The sequence below is a fragment of the Centroberyx gerrardi genome, chromosome 18 (assembly GCF_048128805.1).
Source record: "Centroberyx gerrardi isolate f3 chromosome 18, fCenGer3.hap1.cur.20231027, whole genome shotgun sequence".
Classification (NCBI taxonomy): Eukaryota; Metazoa; Chordata; class Actinopteri; order Beryciformes; family Berycidae; genus Centroberyx; species Centroberyx gerrardi.
This window is the reverse complement of record NC_136014.1, coordinates 10389142-10408639: the sequence shown is the minus strand read 5'-3', so window position 1 is coordinate 10408639 and position 19498 is coordinate 10389142. Positions and strand designations below refer to the sequence as shown.

General features: G+C 44.6%; 1 protein-coding gene across 2 annotated transcripts; it reads left to right on the top strand.

Moving 5' to 3' along the window:
• The first annotated feature begins 16294 nt into the window (after positions 1–16294).
• On the top strand, positions 16295–19193 carry myct1a (myc target 1a). Of its 2 annotated transcripts, none has more exons than XM_071920947.2 (2): positions 16295–16597; positions 17618–19193. In XM_071920947.2, exons 1-2 carry the CDS (start codon positions 16543–16545, stop codon positions 18163–18165), a joined length of 603 nt encoding a protein of 200 aa, XP_071777048.1. In that variant the 5' UTR covers positions 16295–16542; the 3' UTR covers positions 18166–19193. The 2 variants fall into 2 exon arrangements, with proteins under 2 accessions (XP_071777048.1, XP_071777056.1); XM_071920955.2 differs by having other exon boundaries at positions 16295–16809.
• Positions 19194–19498: the final 305 nt, after the last annotated feature.

Sequence of the window (19498 nt, the reverse complement as noted above, 5' to 3'; positions counted from 1 at the left end):
GTGTGTATGAGTGAGCGCAGCGCAGTGCCGGCTTCCCTCAGCATCAATCTCTCTCGCTCGGTCCCTTTTTGCCTCTCTCTCCCCCCTTTTCCATCTGTCCCTCCCTCTCTCTCTCTCTCTCTCTCTCCCACTGTCTTTCCCTCCCTCTCTCTCTCTCTCCCTCTGTCTTTCCCTCCCTCCCTCCCTCTCTCTCTATTTCTCGCTGTCGGCTGCGGGAACAAACCACTTCCCTCCACTGGCCAGCCAATCAGAGTGCGTGGGAATGGGTGATGTCACAGCAGCCCCGTCCTGTTGTGGAGAGGGAGAAACGAGTGATGAGGGTGAGGGGAAGGGGGGTGAGGGGGGACCGTTTAGCAGGTTAGGAGGGGAGGCAGTGTGAGCTCTACCCTGACAGCATCACACACACACACACACACACACACACACACACACTCTTAACACGCCATCAGGACAAACGTGCAGGAATTCCCTATGAGTTGCTGGCTCTCTAACACTCTCTCTCTCTCTCTCTCTCTCTCTCTCTGTCTCTCTCTCTCTCTCTCCCTCTCTCTCATCCACACAGATACCATGCGGTGCTCTGAGGCATGCGGCTTTCTACTCCAGAGCCTGCAGGGGAGCAGACTATCACTGGCAGTCATCCTGTCTGATCTGCTACTGTACTCCGCTCAAAGGGATCCTCTTTCATCTCAACCACAGTCGCATACAGTACATCTGTCTGTTTGTTTTCCCCAGAGGAGGGAGTACTGAATAGAATACAATAGAACAGAACAGAATAGAATAGAATAGAATAGAATAGAATAGAATAGAATAGAATAGAATATTTACTGTATTGATACCCAAGGTGAAATGTGGTTATCACAGAGCATCTAATATACACAGTACACATGACAAGATGTAAGCCCAAGCCATAAAAAGGGGCTACATGACAAGGCATGCCTCAGTCAAAAGAATGGAATAAAAGTGTTAAGAGTGTTTTAACTATTCATTCAGAAGCAGTGATCTGCATTGCTGTAAAATGATCATTACTGCTAGTAAAATATAAACAAGAATACAACTTCAGGCCCAAACAAACAAATACAGGACAGTGGCAGTATAGTTAGTTCAAATACTGTGATTTCAGCATCTAAAGAGCCTTTTTCCAACAGCAAGAGATACTGGAGCTGCAGAAGCAAACTCAAGTTACAGAGCCAAAATTACCCCCACCCCCTCCACTGCTATAACAAAATGAAAAGGGTTAAAACACTGGTGTCGCACCGCCTTGACCCCCTATCCTTTTCACTGTCTGATTTGTATCTCTGTGTCTGTCTGACCTGTGCTCTCTCTTATTCATTCTGTCTGTTTAGCTCTGTCTATCTCATTTTTTTTCTCATACTTTTTCTAATACACACACACACACACACACACACACTCACACACACAGACAAACACACAGGCAGCGCTCGCCCCGGCAATATTAAAGCCCTGGTCTCCTCTTTGAAACCGCATTCAGAGAGTCTCCTGGAAAGCAATATTCATGCAGAATAGCCTGGTGGGTCTTATATCAGCCTTAAAGATGAAAGAACCATTCATCATTTGCGTGATTTTCCCTTTTGTTCTTCGGGTCCCCCATAAGGGATTTTAATTATGAAAGTCATCAATAACCAATGGCAGCTGTCATCCGCTATCTGTCTGCTGATAATCACACTGCTGGCAGTCCTCCCTTTAACAGTGTCAAGACTGGCCGTCATAGTGCTGTCAGAGGCTTATTCCACGGATCCGTCTTTAAAAGGTGTGTTTGAAATGTGTCTGTGTGTGTGTGCGTGTCTACAGTAAGTATATACATGCATACCTACCGTGTGAGTGTGTTTGTGTGTGTAGGTACGATAGAAAGGCGAAGAGTATGCGAGTACAAAGAAATATTCATGCGGACCCATTTTTCACATTTACATATACATTGCCTTTACACACACTTACTCTAGGCTATAAACACACCATTTCACATAAGGGGGGATACAGAATCCAGCAGGGCATTCACACAGCAACTACCGCACAATATATACTCAATAATATCATTGCAAATAACTCCTAAGGCCCAAACTACAGCCAGAGAGACAAAAATCTATTGTTCTATACGCAACTCTGTATAGGCAGCACTGGACGACCCCCACAGTATCGATGATGTAAATAATGGAAAAGCTTGTATTGACCGATGAGCCCATGCAGACTTTGTTTCTACTTATACCAATTTCTCTGCCAAGTTAAATGTGTTTTGATGTCTGATAAATTACTGCGGGAGAGCTGACTCAACTGACAGAGAGGTGTTGGGGAACTATCCGTGGTGCTGAACCTGTCGATGAGAATCCTCTTAGCCTGACACTGATTTGGGTTTGAATTCAATAGGAAGCAACGGAAGACGAAAACCAATTACATTCACGGTGGAAGTCCGAAAAGGTCTACCGAATGTGTATCATTTTTGCAAAAAAGCTAGGCATCTTTGCTGGTATGTTTGTAGCAGAGAAAGTTGAACTTCCCTGGAGAGCTAAATGGTTTAGAAAAACAACCCCAAGACAAAATCAAAACAAGATGCTGAGGATTCATGGGACTTATTAAGCTTCACAGAGGGAGTTGGGAGAAACGCAGGCGAGCAGGTGCGCGCACACAAACACACACACACACACACACACACACACACACACACACAATAAAATAAAATAAGCTGAATGGAGACAGACTTATTTTTACCATTTATGTGTGAGAATAAACCAACAGACTCCTTGAGGCTACAAACCTCAGGAGTGTTCCAGTCTTTCCAAGGGAAAAAAAAGGGGGGGTTGGAGGGTTAAAACAGACTGAACCTCAGCTGGTCTGGATCCCTGATGGAGCCCCTGGCAGCCCTACAAAACACCAGATCGCTCTCTGAGGTTCTGGAGGTTAGACCCGGGTCAGGGCTCGGCGCTCACACAGGTATGTCTGCAGGCTGGAAGGCTTCCCGAGGAGCGGAGGAACAGCCTCTTTTCAGCCATGAAAGGGAAAACAAACGGCCTCCTGGAGGGTGGAATGGAAGCTGCTCCCGCTCTTCTCCTCATCTACTCACCCCAAGGATATTTGGGTTTGCTCTCTCAGTAGCCGAGACTTCTCATTCGGTCTGATGAGGAGAGTGTAGAGACACAGCGCCACCTAGTGGATAAGGAAAGCTTGCATGCATGCTGACCTCCAAAGAGATGAGTGTTTCTTGGAAATGAGAGGAGAGGAGAGGAGAGGAGAGGAGAGATGACCTCTAGCCAGTGATCATCATAACGCAAACTGCCACTAGTATAATCAAAAATCAATTATACTTTCAGAAAAACAGTAGTAAAGCAGGGAAGACTGAACAAGCTAAGCAGCGCACAGCTTTTAACTTGCAATTTCCCAGAGGACCTCGCTCTGCACTTGAGCATCCCTGATCCCTCTCCTCATCTGTTAATGATCCTCTCCATAACTCACCAGCAATTATTATGATTGGCCAGATAGAGCCAGGTACTCCACACACATACTGTACAAGGTTACACACTTTGCCATCCAGTATTAATTCAGTACCGCATTAATTCAATTATTTAATCTTGTTAATATGCAAGTTGGTGGGCAATTCAACCCAAAGCATCGTACAGTACCATGGTTGCATATATTTTAAGTACGGATGAGAGTCACAGTACTAACCCTGGCAGTGTTAGTGCCATGCTGTAACCATGCTGCTATACAGGAGCATTTCTTTTTTTAGGATGCTCTAATGAAAATGCAGCATCTTCTGCAGTATAACGTTAATGTGACATGCCTGTTAAAGCTATCATGCACTTAATGGATGGCTTTGTTGTGCAGCAGAGAGGTACCTTCTAATTGCATCATGCTCACACACACATATACAAACACACACTCGCAAGCACACACCCAACACAAGCACAAACACATTTGTAATCCATTGCAGTGACACACAGAGTGATTTACCAGGTTTTGATGGCTTTTTCTGCCCCCCTACTCCTCCTAACACCTCCTTTATCCACTTCCTGATTCCAGCTCTTCCCTTTCACCCCAACAATTCCCAATTTACAAAACCCTTCTCTGCACTTCCGCCAGACCACTTTACCCCTCGTATTCAATAACACCCCCTAACACACCCTCAGTGCCTCCACTCAACCCTCATGTGCCCATTCAACCTCCTCCCGTTTCCCCATCCCACTTCATTTACAGCACATTTTTACCAGTCCCAACGTAAGTGCTAAGACGGAAGTCCAAATGCCAGCCCATTAGCATAGCTAATTACATTTCGGTAATAATGACACCACATTAAAGAGAGTAAGAAGGGGGGGAACAAGTCAAAATGATTTCCAAAACAACCACTTCCCCCTTTCAAGCACCATCACCCCCTTTTCAGTACCAGATGTGCAGAGAAAGCACTTTGTTGTTGACAAAAATGTCCAAATATCACAGTGTTCATTAAACCCAGTCCACTGATATAGTAATTTACTGAACAATTTCAGCACCTGCAGTATTTCCACACTGAAAACAACAGACCAAAAATGAACCAGATAAGCAAGGCATTACGTTAAAGTATATTTAAAAATAAATTGAAAATGAAAATGAATATAAATATAAAAATTCAGCAAATAAACCCTGTTATCATATTGGGTGTAAAATAGAGTAATTTTAAATACTAATTTGATTTATCTCTTTCTACGGTGATACCACTGTCCTGTGGCAAATCAAATCCACATTGGACTTGGGCTACAATCTCCTTCCTATCTTTGAAGGGCTCCTTTATCAGGTAAGTAGATTCTGCTGAACACATTTGAACAGCACATAATAGACTGAACACACAGCTAATACCAAGCATCTATTCCACTGGAAACACCACAGGTCAAACCAGCACACCACTCAGCGGCACTAAGAGCATTAGCAAGACTCAGCTTGGCTACCAGAAAATATTTTCAGCTGGATGTTTCTCTCCTGCTCCCCTCTGTGGATGTGGATGTCATGATTGTGTGTGTGTGTGTGTGTGTGTGTGGGAGAGAGAGACAGAGATAGAGAAAGAAAGAGAGGGAAAAAGAGAGATAGTGCGTGTTTTTGTGTGCTGATTTTTTCGTGTGTGTATGCGTGAGTATATGGGTACATGTGAGGCAGAGAGGTGCTTCTTAATTGCATCATACACACACACATAAAAACACACTCACAAGCACACACACAAGACAACATACATACACACACACAGATTTCTAATCCATTGCACTGACACAGAGTGATTTAACAGGTTTTGATGGCTTTTTCTGTCCCCCACCCTCCTCCTTTATCCACTTCCTGATTCCTTCCTCTAATGTGTGTTTGTTTGATGATTTTCCGCCTGTGTGTATGTGTGTGTGTGTATGTGTGTGACGTTGTTGTGCTGGTGGGAGTGCAGGAGTGGGTCAGACAGTCTAAGCTCTTTATCCAGGTTCAGCGGCCCGCTACACATTACAGGGAGGAGGAAAGTGAAAGGATTGGCGTCAGCACACTAAATAAATCACAGTGGCTGATGCAGTAAATTCAGTTATAAGTCCTGTCTTTTTGCGGCAAAATTTACCGACTGGAACCGAGCCAAAATCATCCACAAAATCCTGCTGCGCGCGACCACTTGAGTCTACGTCTGTATTAGGCCTATCCAGCTGGGACCATTTACTGTGTTACTGAGAATGAGCCTAAACCAATTCATTTTGCAACCGACAGATGCGTGGCTTTGGCTTTATTCTGCATCCACCTGTCCGGCCGGCTTGTCGTCAGGTGCAAAGTGGCTTTATTCATTCCCTGCATATTTCCTACAACACCACCTGAATGTTCTCCATTTCTCACCTGACATTCTTGAAGTATTAAAAGCAGGTAAACAGGGTTTGTTATGTCAGGTGGCAGGTTTTGTTTGTGTCTGGAGTGGGATGCCCGGGGGCGAGAGAGGCCCTGGGGGGGGGGGGCAGATGTCGGCATGCAACACAACAGCAAATAACATTTCTAAGTCGAAGACACACACGGCACTTCCACTGCTTTGCTTTTCATCAAAGGTTGATGAAATGGGATGATGGATTCCCTTTAAAATCGTTTAGAAAGAGGTTAACACCATCAAATAGAAAGCATTCGATTCCAGGAGGAGTAAACAATGACACTACATGAGAGGAAACAGCAGAGAAAGTGATTAGGTTGCACATGAGTCGGGTTTGATGCACAGGACAATAAAATGAGAGCCAAACAAGACAAAGGGAAATGATTTGAACGTCTATGTACTTTTCTGTGAGCGACAATTTACCTAAACTGATGTGCTAAACCCCGCCCATCTGGTGTTCCACGCAGATTAACATAAACACCGGGAATTACTTGCAAATACTTTCTGTCCCAGGTTTGCTGGAAATGTGACGTTATCTGGTCAGCTGACCTCTCCGGGGTCAGAGCATGACACTCCGACCTTTATTTCCAAACCTTCAAGTGCTAAATAGGGTGCCAGAGGCAGAATTTGCCACCGTCCTATCACACTGTGACAGGTGAAAAAAACAGGGGATAGCCGTGTCTGTGGGTGAAAGATAAGGGCATGCGTAGGACTCAAAGTATTACAGACACAGGCTGAATGTGTCTCAGGGTCATGAGCTCAGGTGTCTGGATTTATCTGTGGGGACATTGTTCTGCATGTCCATCAAAACTATCTGATCCCTCAATCTGACAGACAGCATCAGAGATGGAATTGAAATGCCAAAGGAACCGTGCTATCATGGGATCAGTGTGGGCCAATTTTGCTCAACACTGTATTCCATTCAGGGTCAAATGGTACCTTGCATTGCAGGATCCTGTAAATACTCCTTTCGTTATGTCTGTACAGTGTGTTGCTGCACTGACAGTTTCATTAAATGCTGCTTGTTTGGCAAAACACATTAAGCTATCCACCTTGAGAAGTTCAGCTAAATCACCAGATGTGCAACTTGGCAGTAATGTTAACAAAGAAATGCCAAAAGAGGAACTGTAACTTCTTCTCAAGAAAAAAAGGATCGATACTCTGTGAGTTTTTGTCGATTTCTATCTTCCCTTCAAGTTTGAACTAATTATAAAAAAGTGCCTATGTGCTTTCTTTTGTTGTTCTTCTTTTTTTGCGTCAAAACCATTAGACTAATGTTAGGATACACTTGACCTTTTTGAAGGTGTGATCTTTGAAACAGGGTTTAAGATAACTGACAGCTGCCCCACCCCCCATATTGTATGGGTGGGACCCCTGGTGACCTAATCTTGTGATGTGTCACTCAAACCCTCCCTGACTGGCAGGTGAAAAGAGATTACAATCTGATCTGCAATACAAACTGTCACTGAGAAGCTAGTGGAGGCTACACACAAGCACACATTCACACACAGACACACACACACACACACACTAATTTATCAAACATAATGCTCTGTTACAGAAGCAGAAGCTGAACCAGACATAGCCAATAAGCCCACAGGGCGAAAAAGGCCGGCGCTGGCTGTCATGCGACTGCAGCTATGGCAACGAGTCATAAACACAATCTGGGAAGGCGAGGAGAAGAAGCAGCAGAATAAAAAACGACCCACAGTGCGTCTCTGTAACACACTGGCCCTATTACCACAGTTCTGAGGCTGCACAGAGTAATGGCTACATGTTAATGGGCTGGCGGCCTTGAAGACTTGCTCTGTGTCTGTTTAACCGCTCGCCTAAACTGCTGACTCTCAGTGGTGTGATGGAGGGGGAAAAAAAAGATGCATCACGGCTATTTTTAACACCCGGTGTTTGTTTCTGTGTCTGTGTGTGTGCGACGCGTGTGTATGTGAAGCCGCGGTGTCCAGAGCCGGAGACGATAAATGGGGGTGTCAGAACTGTACGGGAGGCTGGCACGGCTCAAGGTGACCGTCTGCCTGGGCCTTCTTTGGCTGCGGCCGGACCGTGATGTCGCCCCTGGCAACAGGATGTCACCCTGGCACCGTGCCAACCTGAGGAATTGTGCCAGTCCCAGGAGCCACCAGGAGCTTAAAAACTGTTATGAGGGCTCTCTCTGCCCTCCCTTTCCCGTCTCATCTTCTTGCCTTTCCCCCTGCCTCTCTCTGTCTCTATTTTAGCCCTAACGCTCTCTATGTGGCACTCTGTTGTTGTTCAGTAGCCAATGAGTTGCTGATATCTCCCAGCTCACCTCCACTGTGCTCACCTCTGCTACCCTCCCCTTGCCCTTTACTCTCTCCTCCCTCCTTTACTGCCTGCTCTTCATCCTGGTCGACCAAAATGACATCAGCAGAAGCTTGTAAAAAGAGGCCACACTGCAGAATTACCTCAGATGTAGTAGCTCTGAATTGCTATACCATCCAAACTACACCATTTAAATGATACAAACCCCAAAAACCTGAACTAACTGAGAAACTCAATCTATCTTTCTCTCAATCCTCAAACAATATCTAAAATCAATGTTAAGGTCACATTCTGTGTGGCTATCTCCGTCTCCAGCTATACTGTATTGTTGTGATCGCAAATTAATTGTGAGTGAAATACAGGATTACACAGAGCCTACGCATTGAAAACTTCAGGCAGGTGCTCCCAGCAGCACACCAACGCACTGAGACTTAGCGAACCTGTCTACCTGATAGCTTAGCAGACGGTAGAACCCAGAGGCGTAGGCGGGAAAGCTTTGCCTCTACCGCCCACAACGGAGAAAACAGGTGAGAAATGGAAATCCAAAAACGGTGGATCGCTCCTCTCATTAATGAGAGACAACAAACAGGCAAATTCCACGGCATATGGAGGAGTTCAGGCTGGGAGGTGTTCAAAGCGGCCTCGCCGTCCTCCGCCATATGGTGTCACTAATTGCTGTTTTTCACTGCGACAGAGAGGTACAAAAAAAGAGAGATGGATGAAGGGAGAAAAACGCAGCTCCAAAACTGGGGCAAAAGTTTTGATTGTTTTGATGTTGTGTTGAGCGGTTACTAACGGCTTCCAAATTGAGCCTGAAGGGAATATAGTTCATTTCATGGTATCTGGTGATTTGTGGAACGTGGCTAATTTGAGAACATTGTCCTCTCTTGAGAGGAGGAGTAAAATATGTTAATCTAATCAGGCCTTAAAAGACACACAAAATGAAGTTAGATTACCTATCTTTAACTCTCAGGTGATAAGAAAATTAGATTGCAACCATGTTTTCTCCATAAAACACACAAATACACCAGATCTGTGGACATCTATCCCTTTGGATAGTCGCTATTACTGCCACCCTGGCAGATGAATAGGAAGCTACTCTGAACAAAGGCAGCATTGATTTCATTTAGAGCTGTCATTTGGGGTCGAGCTTGTGACTGTACCTATAGGAACACTCAAGGGACTATACTATACTGAAGACAAGGAAAACATGTTTGTTATGTTCTAGCTATGCTGAAGACAATGAGCACATGCTTGTTATGTTCTACGTATGCTGAAGGCTGTTCATGTTCAGACTAATGAAAACATAAGCTTTCCTCTTTGATTCTTACAAGACGTCTTGATGATTCCATCACAGCTTCATCTCTCCTCTCCCAGGAGACGGGAAGCAGGACACATCAAATAAAATGTCATGTCAAATTAGATTCCATGTGCCCCCTGTAAATTAGCTAATGTGATCATCTACTCTGAGCAGAACATATTATATACATAACACAACGAATGATACTTGAAATAAGATTAGATTTTTTTGAACTCAAATGAAACCAAATCCATTCACATAACAGGCAGAATGTCAAACACGTACATCTCTATTCAAGGGGTTTTGTAAAACTACTTCAAGCAAAAGAAATTGACCATAAACACTGTCCAAATGTGTCTTAGCAATTGTGAGGTTAACGCAAAACATGGTTGTGTTGAGGTAGTATCTCTCCCAAACACCCTCACTGCGTCCATCTGTAAGGATACCCACAGCAACAAGGCTTCTCTTATCTGAAATGCTTGCATGCCACAAGGCATCGACAATAAACCAACAGGGAGTGTTTGGTGAAAGCAAATAAAGGTTTCACCGGCCGGTGTAAAGAAGACACACCCCCGACTACAGGACCCAGTCAGGAGCCTATTTTTGGAACAAGCCACACTTGGGGCCAAATTGTATTAATTACAGCCCATGTCATGTCCTGCCTTATAGTGTTAATGGGGCTACTGAATCCAACTACTAACAATGGGTCCCTTGTGGCTCCAAAATTGCCATATACCTTGATGGTTTTCAAAGATATTTTACATCAGCTGGAAACTTGCACGTTATTTGAAGTAGATCAAGTTTCCACGGTTTCCAAAAATGGGGAAATCTCTTGATAGCAGAATTTGAGATGAATATCCTCCTACTTAAAGACTGCAACAATTTCACACCATTGTCCGTTATGTGCTAAGCTGTTCAATTCACACAGAATACGTTATAATGCATCAAAACCGTCTTCGCATTGGCAGAGGTGGCCTATGGGGAGTCGTCTGAAATGAGATAAATCAGACGGCAATTACTGCGATTCAGAGCCTGTACTCACACCTGCAAAACAGTGATGCAGAGGAGCCACGTGGCTGCTGATGCTGTTCGCAGCTTTAACAGAAACTGCCACCTCAGAAGCCACACAGGGAGCAGCCATATTGGATCGCAGCTCCGGTGTCACCTGACTTTCCTGCTAGATTGCGAGTGTCATCAATCTGGTGCTGTCAGTACGGTGTGTGTGTGTGTGTGTGTGTGTGTGTGTGGGGGGGGGGGGGGGGGGGGGGGGGGATGATGGTGCCACACACACACCGTTCCACAGTGGAGGTGTGTAAGACAGTCCCAGTACAGAAACAATACACCTACAGTACAGGTGGGGCAAGAGTGAACATTTAATACTGATACCGGCTGCATTTACAATCTGCAAATGAAAACAAAGTCATAACAGAGGTGAGATAAGATAAGAAAACAATAATAATCTTTATGGGTCAAGTGTTAAAAGCCTTAATATCTTGATTTTAATCCATACTAATGTTGTGTGTACAGTAAGCTGAGGGTGTGAATGTCCACCATAGAGCCCTAATAAGACATAATAAGACAGTCCTGCTGCTCCAGCAGAGTTGAGACGGAAGAATAGACTTCATCCTGTCAGCTGCTCTGGGGATTATCTTAGCCACTGTCTGCTTCACTGTCTGTCCACATACAGAGATACATACATACATGGACACACACACACACACACACACATACACACATGCAAGCGTACACACACACATATACACACGACATGCACACACGGACGCATACTCACATTCACTGAAATATATAAAAGAAACACTAATATATATATATATATACTATATATATATATAATACTCACATTCTCTCATAATTCACTTGTTCACTTAATCTCTCTCTCTCTGTGTCTCTGTCTCTCTCGCATACACACACACACACCACACATCTTCATGTGTTTATGGCCTTAAATCAGTCACAGTCACATGCCCGGACACACACCAAGAAGCATGCCTCTGCATCCTCCAGCATGAACAAAAACTCCACAGAAGTTGACCTTAGGCACTAAAGCACTGATAGCAACTGAATGTTAGACAAAACATTACTGACTGCAACCTAGAAATACCCACTGTACTTGAATACCGCATGCTGTGACATTGGATATCCCATTCAGTAATGTCCTTCACATTTATAAGCTTTCACAGCCATATGAACCTGAATTCCACTGCTCCACAGACAACACATACACAGTCATAAGCAAATGCAGAAGATGTATGTTAAGACATTTCATCACAGTAACGTACCTTTGGCTCCAACTACATTTTGCTGTGTCATGCCTAGCACCGGGTCACCTCTAAAAAGCACTGCAAACCCGAGGTGGAGCGGCGTGAATGAGTAAGCACTCTACACCTACCTTGCAGCCTCTGCATCACGTTGGCAATATCCCTGGCAGAGCGCCCGTAGTGCCTGGGTGATGCCATGCCGCTGTCCCGAGGTCACCCAAGTTGCGTCCCCGACTCCCGTGCGTCACCCCAGTACGGGTCTCATGCTCGGATCAGGAATCGGGTTTGGCTGCAGTAGTTCCGTGTCTTCAAACTGACTGCAGGCTACGGAGACCGAGTCGCGTCCATGCTGCCGTGTTCGTCTGAACAAGTCATCCCTGTTGCAGTAGCAGCCTGCAATCCTCTCTCACTCTCGCAAGCTCCTCCCCTGACGGTGATGGGCGTGCGTGCCTGCCTGCGTGCGTGCGTGCGTGTGCTGAACATCTCAGCCGTGCCCTCCCTCTCTCCTCAGCCTCTCACTCCTGCAGGCAGGACAGCTTGCTGGTCTGCATGCACTGCCACCTGCTGTCCAATCAGAAGGAATGTCTCTCGCGTCTCCTCCAGGCGCAGAGACCAATAGGGTGCCAGGTATCTTGCCATACCCACTGATCCCACTGCAAGAGATGTGTGTGTATTTTGTTTGTGAGTGAGAGAGAGAGAGAGAGAGAGAGAGAGAGAGAGAGAAGTGAGTGAGAGAAGTGAGTGAGGGAGAAAGAACAGCATCAGCTGCAGCAAACCTCGCCTGTGATGGCGACAGCATATTTCTTACGTCATGTAAACTTGCTAATATTTGAAGGCACAGGCATATTTTGTAACTGGGACTTCATCACAAAAAAGCCTAAGCTGCCATACAAGTCAACAATCATTAGTTAATACACACCCTTGCCAATGGTACATCCCTTCACAATTCTATAACCAGGATATGCTATTCCACAGCAGATCAATGCTGCTGTTTGAAATGCAGGAGGGAGGTGTGATGCACCACTAGGCTCTGAGCACTTATCGCAAAGTGTAATCCCATTAGACAAGTCCTTTCATCATCTCAGGAGAGCTCTTAGGAGAGCTGAGAGGAGAGCTACAGTGGTCCGGCCACAGCCTCATCCAGTAGAGTGGGATATGGAGGTGTGGGCATGAAAAAGATAAAAACGTATAATGTTTACTGGGGGAAAAACACTCTTTAAGTGGTTATTACTGAGATTTTAGGAATTGTTGAATTGAAAATCCCTCAATCCCCCACACAGCAGGCTACTATGTTTATAGGCTATGGCTGGCACAGGTCACTGGCAAATAAACTCTACCAATTTTTCCTCATATAGTCGACAAATACTATAGGCTTCAGCCAAAATATGGCATATATAATGATATATATAATATAAACAGAGCAAATTACAGGCATGCAGATCACCAATATTAAGAGTAGGGCCAGGAGTAAATCAATCACCTCAATAGTTTAACCTCAGCCCACACAATGACAACTAAATCAGCACTTCCAGTTAACAAATGTAGGCTATTAATCCAGCTATTTGCGGTTAAGTTGCCAGAATCAGCTATTTGACTTGCCAATGCATTGAAATGCTGTGGGATTTGGTTGCACTGGCCTGCGACTCTGCAGCATGCAGGGACAGATTGCTGATTCCCACATTTTTCCGCAGCTCGGCTCGGGGTGACCTCTACCGTCCAGAGAGGAGAGGAGAGGAGAGAGAGAGAGGAGGAGAGGAGAGGAGAGGAGAGAGAGAGGAGAGAGAGAGGAGAGAGAGAGCCTGCTGCAGCAGAGGGGAGCAGAGAGCAGAGACAAAGCACAGGGGTCAGCTGGGAATCCTGCCAGCACAGTGGCTACAAACCCTGCCACGTTAAGATCCGTCTTTCTTATCTTATCGGCGCACACAGCCAGAGAGCTGGGACCAAAGCCCGCCAGTGTAGTAATCTCCCTCATACACAGTCAGCACTTTTCTAAAATCTCATTAGAAACTTCCCCTCGTCAACCTGCATGTCAAAATCGACCAAACATAAATGGCATAGCGCCAGAGAGAGATGCAAGTTGTAGTGCAATATTGTCCTGAAACCATATTTTGAGTAGGCCAACTGCAATGTCCGCATATTCATTTAATGTTGTGTTGAGTCTTAAAATCTTATTTTTCCTAAAAAAAAATGGGGAAAAAATCGGCCAACATGGTGATATAATTTTCACTTGTTTCTGGTGCAAATCTACATGTTTCAATAATTTTCTTAAGTATCATAATTAGGTAGGTAGAGATTTGCCTTTTCCTGCCTCCTTTCAACATATTGAGACTTGCTTCCACAAAATCCCTGAAATAAAGTGAGACTGCATTGGAAACAAGTGGAATTATCTCAACCCACTGGCAGAATTTGTAATTGTTTTAAGGAAAATATACAGTATATATTTTAAGATTAAAATACAACTTGGGCATTTTAATTCTCCTTACCTGTTTACCCACACAGGTTTATTATGGGATATGTGACTTTACTTTCTACATTATAAGTCATTACATGTAGATTGTTTCACACAGGCTGGCCTGCATGTTGCAGTGGGTCAGGTTGAGAGTGGGCCTGCTGTCTTTGTGGGACTTAAAGGAAATGATGAGATGTGCTGTGTATTTATCATGGAGTATTGCTCCATCTGCTGTTCAAAAAGAGAACAGAAGGTACTCAGGGTAGCGGCTGTCACCCTCTGGCGTTTGGCCTGGGTATGCTATTCATGAGCAAAAACAGATTTTAAGTGGCCCAACAGGATCTTTCAACCTCCAAAGGTTACCGACCAGAAAAACAATTCACATGCAGAATAAAATATTTTTCCACTCTGACTCACCCCACTTCCCTCCAACATCAAAGCCAGGTTTCTACACAAGTGCTCAGCCTGAATAGCACAAGGGACACTTACATCTGATTATGCATACTGGTAAAAGCAAACTAAAAATTAAAGAGTTTGGTATCATGTTGATTCATCAAATCTGGAAATCTCTCACTCATCTGCTGTTGATAAACAGCAATAATCTACCTTTCATTGCAGCTTCCATTGGAAAAAGTTAATTTCCTTATAAAATCACAGATGTTAAGGACTACACACTGTAATTATCCACCACTCTGCCCAAAGACATTGTAACAATGCTGATTATCACCAGCTCCAGCTATAAAACATAAACACATTCTTCTAAAGAATGTCTCCTCCACCTGTGTGAACCGGTCCAGCTCCCTACAATCACTGTGATATAACGGGACACAATGGCCACACATACCATTTGACAGTATAATGGGTGTTTGCTGGTTCGTTTGGATGGGTTTTACGGCACAGTCAACAATTAAAGGAAGTCCCACCTTAGGCCCAGCCACTCTCTCTCTCTCTGCCAGTGAGGAGGCTGGGAGTAGAGGGTTCTCACTTTCTGGTCAAAAATCTTTCTATTTTTGAAAATCAATAATAAAAAAAAAAAAATCATTTGTGTCTCTATTTATGGCTAAGAGGTCTTACAATAGAGGTTACCATTAGGGTTAAGGTGAAGGTTGGTTTATATAAATTCTGGATGTGCAATTTGGCCAGAAAGTAAAATCAAAGCAAAACTCCTCTGTTCTCACATCAGCTGCATTCCAATATGAATACTTGCATCCTTCCTTGTGCCTGCATTGATGACCTTGCAGAACTGAGTAGGAGCGGATTGGTGCAAAATAATGCCAATTGCGGGATCAAGAATGAGTAACATATGAATAGCCTCCACTTTAATCCACTGTATCCTGAGTTGTCAGGGGTAGAAACAACCTCAAAGTGAAAAAACGGTGGGAGTGTGGGGTTCATTAGAAGAGCGCCCACGCTGCTTTTCTATCTTATCAAAGCCCAGTGTTTTTACTGGATCTCTCCAGCCGACACAGGACCAGACGTCCTATGCAGGCACCGCTGACCTGGCAGACACTGTGGAAAGACTGAGCTTACTAACAAAGACGCTGGAAATCAGAACGGGCTCAGATATCCACGCGCTCACGAGCCGTTTTAACAAATGAAGCAAGGAGTAGTATCATTTTATCCGTCGTTACAAGTAGTTATTAGTAAAAGTGGTTATTTGCCACCAATCCGTGCCAGCTGAGGTTTTGCCTTCAACATCTATTTCAGACCCGGGGATCTAACTGCTGGTGCGGCGCATGGGGAAACTGTCGCCTGTGGTCTCTGTGGTGGAAGGAAAGAATATGAGAAAAACTGTTTATCATTTTCAAACGGGGGGAAAAAATCTGAGAGGGTAGTGGACTGTCCTATGGCAAAAGCTGAAGGACAGGGGCTTATGGGAGGGAGGGGGGGGAGGGAGGTGATACTGTTTCACATTAATCAACCTTAAGGAAATGATGGGAGAGGAAGTGATTACAGCAACACCCCGTCTCCCCACCTCCAGGATCTCTGTCCTGGATAGATAAGCGAGCCCTGTTGCTAATTTCAAGCAGAAAAGCAGGAAACGTGACAGTGAAGTTTTCCGCTTCCATAAACAAGAGAGCCGCCAGAGTTAGCCTTGGAGGGGGAATCCTGTGTGCCTCTGGGCTGAGTCTCTCTCTGACAGGGAGAGAGAGAGAGAGAGAGAGAGAGGAAGGGAGGAGAGAGGGAGAAAGTGAGAGAATAGGAAAGAGGGGAGGTAGAAAGAGAGGAAACTCCATCAAAAGAAAAGAGAGACAGACAGGAATTGACAGAAGGAGAGAGGAGGAGAGAGGGAGAGGGACAAAGGGACAGATTGGATGAGTAAAAATCTCTCTTCTTCTCCTCTCACAGAGCAGAGAAAGTCATGGCTGAGAACAACACAAACCTCTTTCTGGAAATACTTCAGTCTTTTGATGCTGGTGAGTTTTTTTTTTTAACTTCCGATGCCTTTTGGCTGTTCTTCTAGATGTGGTCTCTCTGACTGGCACAGACATTCTCTAGAGGTTTTAATGACCTCGGAAATAGATTTGTGGACTTAATCCCTTCTGAAGAAAACTAAAGCGAACTAGAAAATGACTAGAAACTTCTGTGAATTTTAAATGTGATATAACACCCACTCCAAATCTATAAGGTAATGATATGCTCTGTTACTGCTGTTTTTTCCTCACTTTTCTCAAATGTCATTTCCAGATGATCTCTGACCAATGTCTGCTTTTCCCTTCCCCAGTCAGGGAATTGAAAAAAAACAACAACTATGGAATTGTGGAGTGGTAGCAGAGTAGGTTCACACTTTATAAAGCTTAACTGTATTGAAAGGAAATTGATTTGTTTTCCCTGGCAGCAGTCCAGTGGGATTTGTCTTAGCCGCTGCATTCTCTCTTTTCTCTCAAGCACGCACATGTTGGGACTGCTGCTTCCACGGCAGGGAGAAGCAGGGAGAAAAAAAAAAGTCAATCCCCTATTTTGTGGGAATGAGATGCAATCAGTTTGTTTGCTCTGGTAAACATGACAGAGGAAGGCCTGTTATTATTTTGTCATGGGGTACCATCTTGCAAGACACTGCTGGCAATGCTCCATTTAGTTTCTAACTGAGGGTTTCTGCAATCTTGGCAAGGCCATAGATTTTAATTAAAAGTCTTTCCCTCCGCTGGATTTAATGAGAAAACCAGTTCTTAGGGATAAAGTGCATTTATATGCATTACATGTACATAACTGTTTTTATGAGTGTTTATCCCTCATAGTGATGGTGGAAAGCAAATGGGGCCCAGGATCTAATATTAAAACCTAATAAAGAGAAGAAGCATATAGAAAAGCTTTATAGGATCCACTGACAGGGAACAAACACATGTAGGTAAATTATGGTATGGAATCTGCTATAGCTCTTCTTCGCAGCACAGATCATTAACTTCCTTTTTGTGTTTATTTTTCCCTCTCCGTAGTTCCTCTAATTATAGCCTTCTGTGTGTCCATGGCGGTGGGCCTGGTCTTGGGGGCCCTGGTCTACGTGGTCCTGACCTGGATGTCCCGCCGCAGAGTAGGCTCTGCCAGCATTACCCGCCGCCCCGCTCGACAGTCACGCACCTCCCCTCGCGCCCGTCCGGGCTTCAACCGCAACAGCAGCTACGACCGGCGCAGCAACAACAGTTTGGTCAGCGCCGCCTTCAGCTTCCACCGGCAGGCCTCGTCCCCAGATCAGGTCGACCCGCTGGGGCGCAAATCCAGCTTCAGGGCCTCCACCTTCCACCCTCTCCTCCAGTGCAGCCAAATCGCCAGGGAGGCAGAGGAGGGGAGCCAGACGACGCTGCCTCGAACCCCGACACTGACCACCTCGGGCGGATCAGCTCAAACAGCAGCCCAAACGGCTACCACCCCGTCCAGGCCCGAGTCATTCTGGGGCAACAGCAATCTGAGGGGTTTCCACGCCACACACACCCCTCCTCCAGCTTACGAGAGCATTATCAGGGCTTATCAGGAAACCTGCACCTGAGAGGAGTGGGGGTGCTGAGACTGACTGACTGAATGAGACCAGGGCTGTTAATGGATTTATGAATGATGCTGGACTGTGGTGGAAAAATTTTAATCTGTATTGATATACATAACCATGCGGCCGGGGCAAGGTGGGAAGAACAAGAAAAGTCGGGTTTAGAGAACACAGGAACATTGATGTAAGGTGTTGTTATAGCACAGTTGCATCTGAACCAGCAAAGAGTTTTGTATTGCTTTGAGTATATATTTAATTTTGACATAAGCATACTTGCCTGTCACCACTGAATACTGACTGGAAAATATCAAGAATAAGTAATTTGACACGTCTAGCAAGGCTAGCACTGCAACCAGTCGATTTTCAATGGCTGTTCATAAACAGAAATGAATACCTCTTAATATTTAGCAGTCTGTATTTAGTGGTGGGAAACACCCATGTATGCTTGCACAGAATCTTTGATTAGTTTAGATTAAGCAACAATCTAAAAAATACATTCTGTATGCTGGTATCTATGATTCCAGGTAAAAGTGCAGTCATCTTCTGCTTTGCCCCTGCTGATCACCTGCCCCGTCTAAATGTCTATGCAAGAGAGAGAGAAAGAGAGAGAGAGAGAGAGAGAGAGAGAGAGAGTATGTGTGTGTATGTGTACAGACAGACAAGTGTTTGTGTGTCAAGTTGTAATTCAAAAGTTGTAAATGTGTCAGTGAGATATATGCAAGCAACTGGTGTAGACAGCTTTGAATTACATTTTCTGTTTGCATGTTGCATCGCAGACACAAAAACACATTTTTACAGCTGTGATAGGTATGTGGGCCTATGGCATTCAATGGAATCTACAAAATGTGTGTGTGTGTGTGTGTGTGTGAGAGAGAGAGAGAGAGATTGAGAGAGAGAGAGAGAGAGAGAGAGAGAGAGAGAGAGAGAGAGAGAGAGAGGAGAGAGAGATGTCAAGTGTCAAGGATTTTGTTTGGATTATCTGTTTTGATTGTAATTTACTGAACTCTGCTCTTAAATTAATACAATAAAGTAACAAAAGCACTAACACTGAGTTTTCCATAAAAAGCTGTGGTCTACAACAAGCTCAAACGTCTATGAACTAGCCTACATGTTGCTCCTTGGCAAAAAGAAAGCAGTTCCCATATCTGATGTAAAGCAAACCACCACAACCATACGTGTAAGCAGATATACCTCTGCCTGACCAGCTTCCTGAGGAAGGAACTGTAATCTGAAGACACAAACCGCCCAGCCCTCAGTTATGTGTCACTGAAAGGAAGACCAGCCCTCGTCAATGTGTCATAGCAAAAACAGATTATACACATTACAGGTTGTGAATGTG

Bases quoted from the DNA above. Each gene is read 5' to 3' on its own strand.
- myct1a (XM_071920947.2), top strand. From the start codon at position 16,543: ATGGCTGAGAACAACACAAACCTCTTTCTGGAAATACTTCAGTCTTTT. The intron at 16,598-17,617 runs GTGAGTTTTTTT...CCCTCTCCGTAG, and splicing joins ACTTCAGTCTTTTGATGCTG to TTCCTCTAATTATAGCCTTC.